This window comes from Poromitra crassiceps (genome assembly GCF_964638095.1).
Source record: "Poromitra crassiceps genome assembly, chromosome: 8".
NCBI classification, from domain to species: Eukaryota; Metazoa; Chordata; class Actinopteri; order Beryciformes; family Melamphaidae; genus Poromitra; species Poromitra crassiceps.
In genome coordinates this window covers 10,050,618-10,065,919 of record NC_139629.1, presented here as the reverse complement: position 1 = coordinate 10,065,919, position 15,302 = coordinate 10,050,618, and the positions used below count along the sequence as shown (strand labels likewise).

General features: G+C 41.8%; 1 protein-coding gene across 1 annotated transcript in view; it reads right to left on the bottom strand.

Moving 5' to 3' along the window:
- ahr1b (aryl hydrocarbon receptor 1b) overlaps positions 1–9,420 on the bottom strand; it is a gene marked incomplete at both ends in the record, with an annotated part of 46,835 nt that extends 37,415 nt beyond the window's left edge. The window contains 2 exons of the mRNA XM_083642156.1: positions 5,953–6,140; positions 9,380–9,420. Coding sequence (XP_083498282.1) covers positions 5,953–6,140; positions 9,380–9,420 — 229 coding nt within the window. The remainder of the gene's footprint in view (positions 1–5,952; positions 6,141–9,379) is intronic.
- Positions 9,421–15,302: the final 5,882 nt, after the last annotated feature.

The window sequence follows — 15,302 nt, the reverse complement described above, 5'->3', positions numbered from 1 at the left end:
TTTTGAAACGCTGACTCACTCGAATAAAACCCATAATGTGAGAGAGAGAGGGAGAGAGAGAGAGAGAAGTGGAGGGAGAGGGAGAGGGAGAGGGAGAGAGAGAGAGAGAGAGAGAGAGAAGTGGAGGGAGAGGGAGAGGGAGAGAGAGAGAGAGAGAGAAGTGGAGGGAGAGGGAGAGGGAGAGGGAGAGGGAGAGGGAGAGGGAGAGGGAGAGGGAGAGGGAGAGGGAGAGGGAGAAAGCAACTTGTGTGATCCACTGATAATAAGCGCGTCATTGATTCTCCACACCTGATTATCCGTGAAAATCAGTACATGCGGCCTCGCTGGCGGAGCCGCTCCAAAACGTACTAAATCACCAGTAATGTGGCGTAACGCTTTCAGCCCCCGCCCGCAGTGTAAATCTTGCAGAATACATTGCCATCACAAAGCAGCTGACACACAGCCGACACACAGACGAAAACACACCAACGCTCCCACATTCTCTGCCTCACGACCCGGGGCACTGCCGGAGACGCAAAGTGACATGTCGCAATGTTGCTGGCTGGAAACGGGCAGACTTTTATTTGATAGCACTACAAAGTGTTTGCACTTAGTTGCTTGGGTGCGAATGTGTGCGTAGAATACATCGGATTTTGGGCAAAAGAGCCGACATGAATGGTCCAAAGGGCACACAGCAGCTGGAAAAATGGTGCATATGAGTAAAGACCCAAATGTAGAGCGGGATGACGCTGGGGGGCTAGGGGTTTTTAACCTGACGCTGCCAGATGGACGGTATAGCTCCACATAGGTTTCACTAAACCAGTCGATCTGGGAATGAAGTCAGCAGACCCGCTGACGGAGGCGGGCACTTTTTCCAAGCTACTTGGCAGGTGATTGGATGACCCATCTGTCTATCACCGCTGGTGGGTGTTAACTTCAACCAATCAGATCGCCGAAGGTGCCTGTGGATGATCTCCGTGGTATTCATTGATTGAGTCCTCACGGTCGTAAAGTCACCTTCGAAGCATTTAGTTAGATTATAACGAACTAGTTGTGTGGCTTAGCCTTCCCAAATGTTGAGGGTCGTTTTTTAGAATTTAATACATAGAATTGGGAACGTTACATTCAATTTCATTCAGACTGCCTGTCACTTCCGCGGCGGCAGCCATGTTGACGAGTGAAAAGAACTACAAAGACCATGTACCCACTACTTGCCCAGACGAGCCTAAGCCCGCCTAAGGCTGCCGCTGATTTGTCGAGCCGGCTCGACCAATCATCTTAACTGCCTGTGCGGGTCCAGACCGTCACGGAGAACCAAATGAAATGTGAGTTCACGTGACGGGCGGTTTACCAGGCTAAGGGGTTTTAACCCTAAGTGGAATTTGAATGGGTGCTGTGGGTGCCTGGCACCCATGGTCAACACTGAGAATCCCTCGGAATGTACATAGTAATATTGGTAAAAAGAAAATACTCATGAGTTGAATAAGTATTATGATGAACAATCATCAACTATTTTCTGACATGAATTCACTCATATATAACCTTTATCAATACAGTCACTGACACATTTGCAAAGATGAAATCTAGAAAAATGAATTTAGGCCTGGTGCAATATGGCATTATGGTATTGGTAAATAAATACACCAAATGATGTCTAAATGCTCATGTTGTTGTTATGGGTTAGACAGAGGTCACGACTATGGCTTTCACCAGAGGCAAGCTCCGCCCCTGGTTTGAGGGTGTTAGGGAGGTAATGCCCCTCTCCTCATGGACAGGTCAGTGACCTGACAATGATAAACATGACAGCTGGGGTGGATAATACTGTCAGACAGATTAAGCAGGCTCTGCCAGGGCTTTGTTCAACTCCCGCAGCATATTCATTTACATGCACAGCAGCACTGCCTGCAGCTTGTTGTACATCTCAGACAACAGAAACATCACTCAGATGAATTGTGCTTTACAAAAGAAAATGTGCCGCTGATGATATTCTGGAAGGAAAAAGATGAGGAAGAAGCAAATTCCCCATTTATTTTCTCCATAAAGGTTTCGAAAAATCCTTATATAAAGAGTTTTAAGTCTTTTGCCTTTTAAGTCATTTGACTCTGAGCACCCACAAAAAATAAAACACACACACACACACACACACACACACACACACACACACACACACACACACACACACACACACACACACACACGCACTTTTCAACATGTACATTTTTTATGTGCTCAGAGTCAAATTTTTATATAAGGATTTTTCTAAACCCCTATGGAGAAAGTGATTGGGGAATTCTCTTCGGGAACCGGAGCTCCGGGAATGTGGGTGGTCCCTGCTGTTGAGCTTGATGGTGACCGTGGACAGATGCATGAATGGGACCGCAGCCAAGTCATCATCCCACAGAACCGCCCAATTGGGATTTGGGATGCCTCAAATCCCAGTCTGACAAGCAGTATATATACTCTGTTTACATACAACAAATTATAGCCTGCCACAGCGCCCGGCCTGCAGGGGGTGCCGGGCTGTATGTGGAGCCACTTCCTTAATGCAGGAGCCCTCAGCTCGTTAATTACTTAGAGACTTCCAGGAAGTAGGCTAATGCAGTTAGACAAGAGGGCCTAGACTACAGTACACTTTGACCTATTAGTACTGAGATACACGATCAATAATTTATTCTGACAGGCTGCAGAGCCATCAAATACTTCCCTATGCTATTGAATGTGAAATAATAAATGGGATTCCTCCAACAGATCTAAAATGTCTGTAAAAAGCAATCTATCAACGGATGCAAATGCTATTTACAATAGGATTTAATTTAATGACTGACATAGCACACAGTATGGGCTTTCATTTACTCTTTGTTGAGTGCATCAAAAGCTGCTGCACATACAGAACATGTGCACCTGCCCCCTCCAACCTACACACACATAAAAAATAAAAAAAAAGGGCATAGCGCTCCCGCCTCTAAACACACTCATATCACGGCACTGTATCCTGTCCGTCTCACCACAAACAGCCATTTCGGAAAGCCACTGTCTTAAACAAACATTGCTCTCCCTCCATTTCATAAATTCTTTAAACTCTGGGGTTTCTCTCAATTATTCATGCCTGGAGAGCATCCGACAGGCCGCATTGCAGCATTCTCTTTTAGAGATCACCGGCCCTTAAAATAACGACGAGGCCCAACGTACACATCCGTCCGCTGGCATGCAACTCCTCTCTCTTCTCGGGCATACAATACAGAACACTCCGTCTCCTTATCTGTCGAATAAAGGAGCCCCGTTGAAATATTGAGAGCCCTTCCCTCCCCTCCCCTCCCCGTCTCTGGGATGAATTCACGTGAGCGAGGCTTCCTTCGGCGGGGCTGCTCGCGTCTCCACGTCCCCGGCTGATGAGATGCACTCTGAAGGCGTCGGCAAAACACATCCAGCGCGACTAGAGAGCGAGCGACTCAACTGTTGTGACACTCTCATAACGCTTGGAGGCAGCAGAACGATAACCGAGGACTAGGGATCCACGATGATATCGGCACATCTTCGGTATCGGTGGATAAAGGCCTTAAAATGAAATATCGGCATCGGGCCAAAACGAACATTTCTGCTGATATGTCAGGCCAAATGCCCGATTCTTGACTATAAATGCTATAATAATAATATAATATAATATTAGGCTAATGCTATAAATGCTAAGTGCTCGATGAACGAAGTGGTGAAGAATGAAGTCGTTTTCTTATTTTGTCCAGTGAATGTGTACATTTTGAAAAGCATTTATATCTCCATCTGCTAGTGCATATATCGGTATCGCCAATCGGCCAAAAGACTGAAAAATATCAGCATATTGGATATCGGCAAAAAAAGACGCAATATCATGCATCCCTACCAAGGACCAGCTCGTAGTCTTTATTACAGACCTCACAGACTCCTCTGATGAATACGCTACAGATCCAACAAGATTCTGTGCTTCGATGTTGTTTAAGTGCCCTTAAGTAAAAAATCCCACTAAATACTGTCACCAAACCACAGCACCATTTAGTGTCACGGTCTGTTAGGTGAGAGTAGTGTCTAGAGAGAGAGAGGGTGGGGTCAGCGGGGGACCAAAATGCGTGACTCATTAGCCAATGAACAACCAGGAAGGGGTCTTGCGCTACTTTTGCATGCTAAAATAAAGCTGATAATGTACAGTTTGATTCAAGAAAAAAAAACGTTCAAAGTACAACACAAACTGTCCATTTTGCTGCAACTCGACAGTGCTGCTTAATCCAGGACCTTACTTCCTGGAACTCTTGACAGTAAAAAACTGGTCCATTGGAGTGAATGGAGATGTCGCGACTCTTCTATATACACGGCTCTGGGTGAGAGTAGGCAGTATCCCCTTAGCTCAGATATGATCATGTTTATTTATATGTATTTCTGTCTGTTTAATCGTTGAATGATGCTTATTGCCTGTTTGGGGGACGTGCGTACTATACTATATATATATATGACTCTTCACAGCATGTTGGATCACTTCTGGGGTGAGAATGTCAGCGGTCATGGCAGGCAGAACGGCATGACAGCCGGAGTTGGATTCTATGTTGATGGATGTGACCTTTTTGAACCACACCACCTTTATTTTCAGTCCCGTTTTCACGGGGTGCCGTTGAACTGATGAGGCCTGGACTGGGTCTCACATCTCCAAGACGACAGCGCTATGCCAGCGACGGGACAGACCAGCTGTTAGTATTGAGGAGAGTGGCCTACCTACCTATGCCGGGCACCGGGTAATTAAGCTAACTACAATGACCAACAGCCTGCTCTTCTTGTAACCTTTGTTTCATTCTCATGTTACGGATGTTGGTGTAGTGATAAATACCCTATACACCTTATTTTGGAATGCCCCACTGTAAAAATAATTATGGGTACAAGGTCCGGTTTAACGTGACTTCATTGTTGCAGCTCGCCATTTCCTTTGTTATACTCTTTGGCTGCAGACCCGAATTATAAACCGGAAACCGGAGTACGTTATAAAAGTTATGAATATAGTCACGTTATAAACAACTAACCAACGCTGGGGGTCCGTATGGAAACAGTGTTACTCGAAATGGTTAAAAGTTAAATCAATTTGGTCATTCAGTGGTGTTTTACTGCCATGTAAAGTAACTAACGCTAGCCGCTAGTATTAGCCACAGTAGCCGACTACCCATAATGCATTATGTTATCCCAGCACCCGAACGACATTTAATGCATAAAATAAAGCTGAAAACGAAAACCAGATTTCTAAATAGCCGTTATTTATCGTTATTTGATGAGCACACAAGAGTAATCTAAATGGTTACTTTGACAGTCTACATTTTTTCTAAACTTATAAAAGTGACATATTAACCCTTACGGCGGTAGAGCAGAATGGCTCTGCTGTAAAACCCTCATAGACTTTATTTTTGTCAAGTTAAAACCGTCTATTACACCGGAAGAAGCACCCTAGGCATCATGGCAGCTAGGAATAAGGTGGATAGACACGATTATTGAGGAGATCAAAAACCATCCCATGACAATAGTAATTGAGCTTAGTTCTGTTCACACATATCCCCATAATACATTTGACTACCACTCTAACACCAGGGGCCAAATCATCATCACCAGTGGCGAGTGGTTAGGATTCAGTTCACATTCAGTAACGCAGTGGTTCTCAATGTGGGGTCTGGGGACAACCAGGAGTCTTTGAGGGGGTTCCAGGGGGTCCCCAGAAAATTGATGAAGTGGTAAACTTCAGTATTATTTCATTTACAAGACGTTAACACAATTAGAGAAAGTAGAAGAATGACTGTTTTGACAAAAGTTTCTGTTATCAGATCGTCATACAATTCTGGACCAAGTCATTATCTAACAATACAAATATTCTCAGATTTGCGTCCGAGAGACAAAATCGTATCAAAACGGGGATCCTACTGTGGACTACATTAGGGGTACTTGATATGAAAAAGGCTTGTGTAAATTTACCAGAGAAGAAGTTCTTGGCTCGCAGGTAGCTGACACTCAGGCGGAGGATGGAGAGCTTGTCCAGGCTGGTGGTCACCTCCTCAGGGAAGGGCAGCAGGCTAGCCAGCCTCTCCAGCTCCCCATTCAGCCGGTCTCGGTGTCGTTTGGACGGGTTGGACTTGGCACCCTCATTCGGAGGCTGCTTCACCCTGAGGAGCATGGCAAACCAAGAGGTCAAGTCACAGTTCATAATCAGCACGATGCCATGTTATATCAGTCTAGCACAGTTCACTAGATACTCTAGATAAATAGCATTGAACAGATACAGATGCCCCATGCAGGCCTAAGAGCCAACACTTGTCAGCTCTAATTGCCCCAGAAAAATCAAAGCTTATTAATAGGGGGAAATCTGCTGTTTTTCGCTCCCAAATGGGACATTATTATTATTGTTGTTGTTGTTATTGCTTTATTGTTATTATTATTAGTATTATTATTATTATTATTATTATTATTATTATTATTATTATTATTATTATTATTATTATTATCAGTAGTAGTATTCAGATTAATATTATCATTATTATTATTATTATTATTATTGTTATTATTATTATTGTTATTGTTATATTTGTTTATTTTATTTATGTATTATTGTATTTATGATTTTTTTTTTTATCTCAGAATTTAATGATACAATGGAAGGACATGGTCGCCTTATTACCGGTCAGATATTTTACACTAAAATATCTCAAGCTTTCAAAATGTCCTTCCACGCCTTTAGATTTGAATTCTGTACAAATTTTCTAAATCATTCCAGAAAACAGATATATTGTATGATTTCCTCCCCCCAGAAGCAGAGATATTATGTAGTTAAATTGTATTGTAGGGGTTTTCCCTGCATGGCTTGTGTGTGTGTGTGAGGTGCTTTGGGCTGGCGTGTTGTTTTGGGGAGCATGTGTATATAGGAGGTTGAAAGCTTTAAAATCACACAGCAATCTTATTGGCTAAACACAGGACTATTTAAAGATATTATGGGCCCCTGCAAAGGGGAGGTATATTCTTTCAGGTCGAAAATCGTGAGAGAAACCTCAGCAGATTACCTGTATTCTGAAAGATTTTGGCTTCCATACATGATAATTATGCACTATAACCCTGAAAAATTCAACCATCTCTTTCTAAAGACATTGATAACTCCAGTCTAATAGTTTGATAAAATGAATGATGGGAATGTTCCTGAGTCTCAATTTGAAGCCCAAAATGTAAACACAGAGTAAATAATGTATAGGCCTATAAAAGCTTCAAATAATTTAGTGGTATAATAGCATATTTTAATTTTTCCTCTGCCTTCTATTTTAAAGTCAATTTTGCCATGCAACCCCTTTTTTCCTCTGTTGTTGCTGCTGGCAATACCGGCAATTTAATGTGGGGGCATTTGGGCATAAGAAAATACCAAGCCATATTTTTTTCATTGCGCCTCTATAGCTCATAATTGCTCATTATTAATACATGATATTATTACACATTATCTCCATTCTCCGGCTGTGACCTGTCTGTATTTGTTATAGGCCCTATATGTTATGGTATAGCCTATATAGGCTAATGCTGCTGCTGGGTGACATTCCAAATAAACTAGGCTACATCTGTATCTACATCTGTTATTCCATATCCAAAATATTATCACAATGCAGGCAATAACTGAGCTACCATTTAACATCCAAGTTAAACCTTGCGTCAGATTTGTAGTCTTGCAGGACAATGCATCTGCTCCCATGCAAAAAAAAAAAACTATAGCGAGTTGGATGACATTCTGTGGGCCTGATCAGCTGAAGGGCGTGTTGACAGAACAGAAAATGGCGCAGCCTGCCTGCCTACGGGGTCCCAGTAAGGGGCCCTGAAAATCCACTGCTTATTTTCCCAGCCAAACACTTTCACAAATCGAATCCACGATTTTAGTCGATTTTGATATTGCAACACAATTAAGTTATGAAGTTTAAAACCCGCCCCTATGCTATAAGCCGAATCCACATAAACTGGGTGAAACCATGCAGAAATAATGTTATTGCTATAGGGTAATTTTGTAATATGTTTTAGAAAAAGAATGCAAGGAAAACAAAACAGAAAATATCCTTCTTTAGGCTATAACACTGATATAAAATTTCATTAAGTAAGAAATTGACATAAATTTACTCACAGATAAGGCCCTATACGACTATTATAGTGATACCATAGAGGGGGTTAAAAACACCTTAGCATATATATATATATATATATATATATATATATATATATATATATATATATATATATATATATATTAGGGGTGTCACAATATATCGTCCCACGAAATTTCGCGATAGTAAAACGTCACGATATGTATCGTTGAGATGAAATCTCATATCGCAAAAAAAAAAAAAAAAAAAAAAAAAAATAGACTAAGAAACGTCTTTGTTTGTTGAAGTTCAATGTGTGGAAAGTAGTTCAGTTGAACAAGTCTCTGAAGAGACACATGAGAAGTTATACAGGAGAGAAACCATTCAATTGAGTTTCTGGCAAAACTGTTTACTTGACAGGAAAAACTGAAGATGCATAAAAAATAGATTAAGAAAAGTCTTGTTGTTTGAGTTTGAAGAAAAACTGAAGATGCATAATGAGAATTTATACTGCTGAGAAACCTTTTAGTTCAAAGTAAATCTAAGTGACGGTGTAACTCATTCTATTTCAAGATAAGCCTTATCTCCAATCTCATGTTTTTTCTAGTTGTTATTGTAATAACAATTTCCCACAACAGCATGTTTTGTATTTGTGCATTTCAAATAAAATACTACTTTTCCAGTCATATATTGTCATTATTCAAGTTTAAAAAAATATTGTTAAAATCGTATCGTATCGTATCGTTATCGTGAACCCAGTATCGTGATACGTATCGTATCGTGAACTGTGTGTATCGTGACACCCCTAATATATATATATATGTATATATATATATATATTGTATATATAGGCTATATAGCCCTAATATATATGCTATAAATATATATGCACGCACACGCACGCACGTGTACACAGCACACATGCGCGCGCACACACACACACACACACACACACACACACACACACACACACACACACACACGCACACAATTCAATGAGTCACAATTTAAATTCACAATAGCCATACAGATAGGCATTATGCATGTGATTTTTCGTTAAGTAAGGACCGTGAAGCCTAAAAGATTTGTAGGCTACAATATTGCTTATTCAACATAAATGTATATTGGGCCCTTCATGTTGGTTGTTCTATTCACTATTATTCCATTAGGGGACGTTGAAGGCCTGTCACAGCCTTGTGCGTCAGTGTCAGTGCGCAGTGCTCTTTTACTGAAATAGCCGAAGTCAACATCATCATAGGCCTAGCTTACATAATGGAGAGGAAAAATAAATGACTTACGCTCTCTGGACCGGTTTTCTCCTCTTGCGCCCGGCATACATGACGACTCTTTTCTTATATAACCAAGCCACACAGATGGATCGTTCAGAAACGCCTTGGCACACCTTCTGCGCTACATAAAGCCACCAAAAAACTGTTCTACCCCTCGAATCCTCTACAAACACGAGAACGTGCGGAAAAATACACGCAAACAAAACGGAATGAGTTAAAAAAGGAACAGGACATAAACTACCCTGCCTTGTTTTTATGAACTGCTCCACTTGGGAATAAAAAAGGTTCTAAACAGACGGTGCATGCGAAAATAGTCCGATTCGTTAAAAATGTGGAAAGATATTAAAGTGGCTGTTCCATCAGTCGCATCAAAAGATGAACGTGTTAGTAGAAAAACAACGAGGCTTAGTTTTCCATAGAGGTGCTCTAGATTTGCAGTGCCGTTGCACTATGAGACACAGAGAAATGCCCGTCCATCCATGACTGCTCACTCTAAATGCAGTCCTTAAGTGCACAACACTACAAAATACTGTCAATAATTACCTTTAAAAACTCTAAATATGCCTATTTACTTCTCGTAATCTATCCACACACTCTGCGCAGGCTATTTCCAATTAGCGCGTGAGCGAGCTCCGAGGGGAAGCGGGCGCGCGCATTCCACTAGCGGGCACGCCGTGGTCCCGGCGCGCGCGCAAGCGGCTTTGAGGCACGATTCGCACGGAGATCGGCGCGGGCACGTGAGAGAGTCTCCTGGAAACACAGGCGAGCTCGTCCACGCCGGCGCGCTCCCGAGCCCGCCCCCCCGTCCAATCAGCGTCCAGCTGACAGAGTAGCGGTTTATGTTTGAGCCTAAGTGGCCTTGCTGTATATGGGTCAGAGGTTAGACTCTTAAATAATGTATTCGCCTGGCATGCAGAAGGACTCTGCCAGGCTTTTACCTGTCATACCATAGGCTACTTTTCCGGACCTTATTTGGTTTGAAGATTTTGTCTGCATGGTGGTCAATATCCTATTTAGGCAGAAAGACATCTTGGCCCTGGCTGCTAACTAGGTCATATCATATGCCACAGTAAATTAAGCTTGTTCTTCAAAGCAACAAATATCAGAACATGTGAGATGATTGGCAGGGTTCCATTTTAAAATGGCACATTTTTCCAGGCTGAACCTAGGTTCTTTACTGGATGTGATTTTTGTGTGTATTTGATATAATGCATGCTGACAGCAGCTGGGTAATCAGAGCTGGACCATCCCTCTATCTGCGCATAATTCTTCACATCACCACACTGTGGACTCAAAGTGGGTGATACAGAATCAATTGAAGTAAGAGTTCTTGAGTAGATTCAGCTTACTTGAATATATTTAATATGATTTAAAGGAGAATTTCGTTTTTTTTTTTTTTTTTTTACCTGGACCCTATTTTCCACACTGTATGTCTAATAAACTCATCGTGACACATTTTTTTCAAATTGGTTGAGTAGGCTACTCACCGAGATAGCCTTGTTTCCAGCTGGAGCAATGTGCTCAAACAACTACACAGTACTACACAGGACAATCCTGCACCGCATCGTCAATACACGTTCGCTAATAAAACTGCTTGTTTTGACGGCGGGGAGGCTTAAACTGTCAATAGTGTCTGGCAACTTGGAAATTACTCTATATATATTTAGCTGATTGATGGATAGTTTCCCATTCAGTCCCTCTGTTTTGGTCACTTCTTCCTTTCACTTTTGGGACATGGAAAAATTGTCTCCAGCACAGCACTGTTGATGAGAGAGGGGAAATTCTCTGTGGTGGTGACACAGCGCGAGCTTCGCTGTCTTGCTTGTTGACCCTCTGTCTGCTCCTCTCTTTCTTCTCGCCTTTCTTTCTTTATGTTACTTTGAGTTATCATTAAACACATCTTAAGCTTTTTTCTCATTAATAGTCTGCACCTCTTCATCATTTTTAAAACATATAGGCCTACCTCACATTTAAATCAGAATCACTTTTATTACCAAAATATGCAAGATTACATACAATGAATTTGTCTTAGTGTAGCTAAGTATATGCAAGTCGCACCAATATTCAGAGATACATATATATATATATATTTAAAAGACAAATCACAACATTGCAAGTGCAGTCCAATACAATATATACACGATATGAGGAGTCCAATATAGTTAACAAGAGTATCAGTAGAAAGTTCTGGTAGAAGTAGCAGCTATAATATTTTAATGTAACGAGTGTAGGCCAGCTGCTGTTACTGTAAAGTAAACGTATGATTTGGGGGGGGGGGGGGGGGGGGGGTCATGTCAGTGGGGGGGATTCAACTGTGTTAGTGTGGAGGAGGGGTTGGTAGCGTCGTTGGTAGTGGAGGCTTTCGGGCCTTGTTGATTAGGCAGATGGCAGTTGGGAAGAAGCTGTTCTTGTGGCAAGAGTTTTTGCTCTTGAAGACCTATTTTTCAAAGAGTTTGTGTCCGGGGTGGGAGGGGTCGGCCATGATTTTACGAGACCGCTTCAGCGTCCTGGCAGGTCCTGAAGGGATGGCAGGTTGCATCCGATCACCTTCTCAGCACAGCAGATGCTGCAGTCTGTTGATGTCATTGCATTTGCAGCAGGCAACTCTGTTCATTCTATATGTTTTGCTTGTCAATAAAAATACTGAAAATGAAACATGACTGAAAATAGTTGGTCATATAAACAGAGGGGAATATGACTGGAAAGTGTGATATTAAAATTCACCTTTTAGGTTTCCTCCTACTGAAGCTGCCATAACTTGTACTACATATTCCTAGAGGCCCATTACATTTTATTTCATTACATTTCACATTTTATTGTTACTTTGAGTAACAACTATGAAAATCCACTTGTCTTGAACCAGTAAAATGCTAACTGGCTAACACAAGCTAGTTGCAAATCACGATGTAGCTATAGGTGAAGCAGACATGTTTCCAGGCTGTTCTTGGAGAGTTTGTTCTGATCGGGCAACAACTGACAAAGATATAATAGGCTAGGCTAGGCTAGGGCTATGGAAAATGCATAGGCTACATGAAGTCACATGACCAGATCGAGCCCCTTAGGGTGTTGAAGACCTCAAAGACCCCCTGACACATGGAGAAAGGGAATTAGGCCAACATGCTGCTTGGTTCTCAGTTAGTGGCTCCGTAACCACAGATGTTGTGATTTATTTACCACCTTTTCAGGCGCACATGAATGATTTAATTGCTAAAATGCGTACGTACAATTATATTTTCAGAAAATATAATTGTTTTTTGTTCATTTCGTTAGGCAGTTGTTTGCCTTATGAACATCAACGATTGGAGGTCACCACTTCACCAAGCATTTTTATTTACCACTACTTAGAAGTTTTCAATTTCAAATGCTTCGCCCAGATGCTTCTGTATCGTTCATATATCCCAAGGACAAAAGAAAGACACACGCGGCACAGCACAGATTTATGCTAACCTATGCTATGCCCTTGCACACAACACCAGCCAGTTTGTGTGTGTGTGTGTGTGTGTTTTTGTTGTTGCTCTACAGACACTTTCTAAAGCCAAATGGTTTGCAGAAATCCGCCGGGCCCTCGTCCTCGGCTGCCGGGGCCGGGGCATAAGAGCGGTTCTGTGTTTGTTTAGACACAGTGAGTCCCGGGGGGGACGCGCGCCAGCCACAGCTGCCAATGTGTTTTTCATGCTCAGCAGCCCAGCAGGAGCAGAAGAAAGAGAGCTGTGGTCTTTTTCATCGCGCTGACAGTCAAGGTTGTCCTGTCAGCCTGGAGGGCATAGCATGATGCACTCAGCAGAGGCCCACATAACATCTTCAAGGAGTAGGCCACACCGAGTTTTTAGGACATCGTCCCGTCGCTCAACTAGCCATTAAGCCTTGACAATAGTCACCAAAATCATCCCTCGTGGTTCGCTCTGTCCCCCCCCCCCCCCCCCCGAACACTTAATTTTGCACTATGTGGAGTGATAATGGCTCCATTCTAACACTTTAGCAAAGGCTACACTATATTGAGTGATAGCAGGCTCATGCTATCCCGGCCTGGGGGTCAGCATCATCCTCCATGCAACGCAACCTGCGTTTTTCTAATGATGGAGCCAGCAGTACCAAAGTAAAATAGGTTTATCTTTTTAGTGAACATAATTACGAAATTACCCCAAAACATAAATTGCCATTACTAATGGATTTGTAAATATAATAGCTATCGTTTACCATTGTTATTCTCCTTACTGTAAAAATGGCAAACCCCAAATTCATACCTTCTCGTTCAAAGGTTAGTAGGCCTACATTTTCACTATACTGGAATCATGGCCATCTTGGATTTCTGGGTCGAAATTTATGTCATAATGTCAAACTGATGCCGGAATCAGAATCCTCGTGGTCAGCTTATATGAAAAAGTGTCTTCTTGAATCTAGGAGCTGGTTAAAAAGTTCATTTTTCAAGTTGGTGCCAGCAGCAGCCATCTTGGATTTGGCCCTGTGGCACGGCCAAAGCCTGGGATTTTTGGGAGGGACCGGGGGCTAAATCTTACACTCTTCTATGACCCCCTAAACATGGTCATTCTGAACATTTTGTGCACCTCAGAAAATCTGTAGCTCCAATGAATTAGGCTATATGCAAATGTGCGCATGCATATTTGATGAGACATTGCCTAATTAGGCATATTAAAATACTTTAAGACAAAGTGTAATTACAAAAACTACAGTATTTATCATAATGTGAAGATTAAACTGGTAGAAAACATTAGCATATCTTTAGTTGGGGGGGTATCCTATTCACCTGTAGTGTCAAAAGGGCGTGGTCATTTTCGGGTTTTCCATCCCGGATAGAGATTTTGGCACCCATCCCAAATTGTTTGCTGGGGTCATATTAGCCTATAACAGTTAAGTTATTATCTCCTAAATGAAGCGCATAGGCTACATATCTGAGCCAGGTCCTCTAGCCTACTATGTGGAACACATGTACCTGCAGGCAAGGCAATTTTAAATCGGGCCATCAGGTGGAGCCACACATGCAAGTTGATATTTCGGGATTGTGTTCAAAATATTTGATTTAGCTACTGTGTGCATTCAAGCGCCAATTTTTTGTCTATGAAATTTGGATGAGATTGGTCAGTGTGTTTAGGCTATAACTCCGCAAGCATTTCCTGTGAGAGGCATAAGCTAGAGACCACCTAAGGCTTTCCAAGAATTGCTATTGATCTAAATTATGTAACTGGCCACATGGTGACACTGTAACCAGCTACAAAGTCCTCCCTTTGGTATTAAATTGTTTTCAGTTAATTAGTAGCCTACATTTATAGTGTAGTATATTGTGTTTACATTGTTGTTGTCTTATAATGAGATTATTGTGTGTGTGTGTGTGTGTGTGTGTGTGTGTGTGTGTTTAGGTATAAGCATGCATGTCAATTTGTATGCATAATATATGTTATTGGGTGATCATTAGTGTAGATTTGGACTTTCACTGTACGTTTGTATTATGAACAACATAGGCTATGTGGGGGTTATGGATGTTTTGTACAGGTAATCCTTATGAAATGAATGAAGCAGATGAAACAGTAGGCTAACAGAGATTTCAAATATAAATCCCATCACTATAGGTCAGTTAAAAGTATTCCGTTTACTCTTTGAAATGAGTAAAACAAACATGCAAGCGATTGAAATCTCTTACAAACTGTGAGCCTTTGGTGCCAGACTTGCCTTTTCCACTCCAAATGCAATAGTGCGTGCTCTTGTTTTGCTGAAGCACACACAGTCTGCAATGCTTAAAGTAAGAGAGGGATGAGCGACAAAGAAACCAGAGAAATCCAATCATACAATCAGCTGTACATAATATCACTCTTGCACGCGAGCTCTTCATCTGCCAACCCTTGAAACGTCTCTGTCTTTTGCCGTGGCTTTGGGATTACTTTGGAAGCAATTCAGGAACAAAAAAGAAAAGAAACTG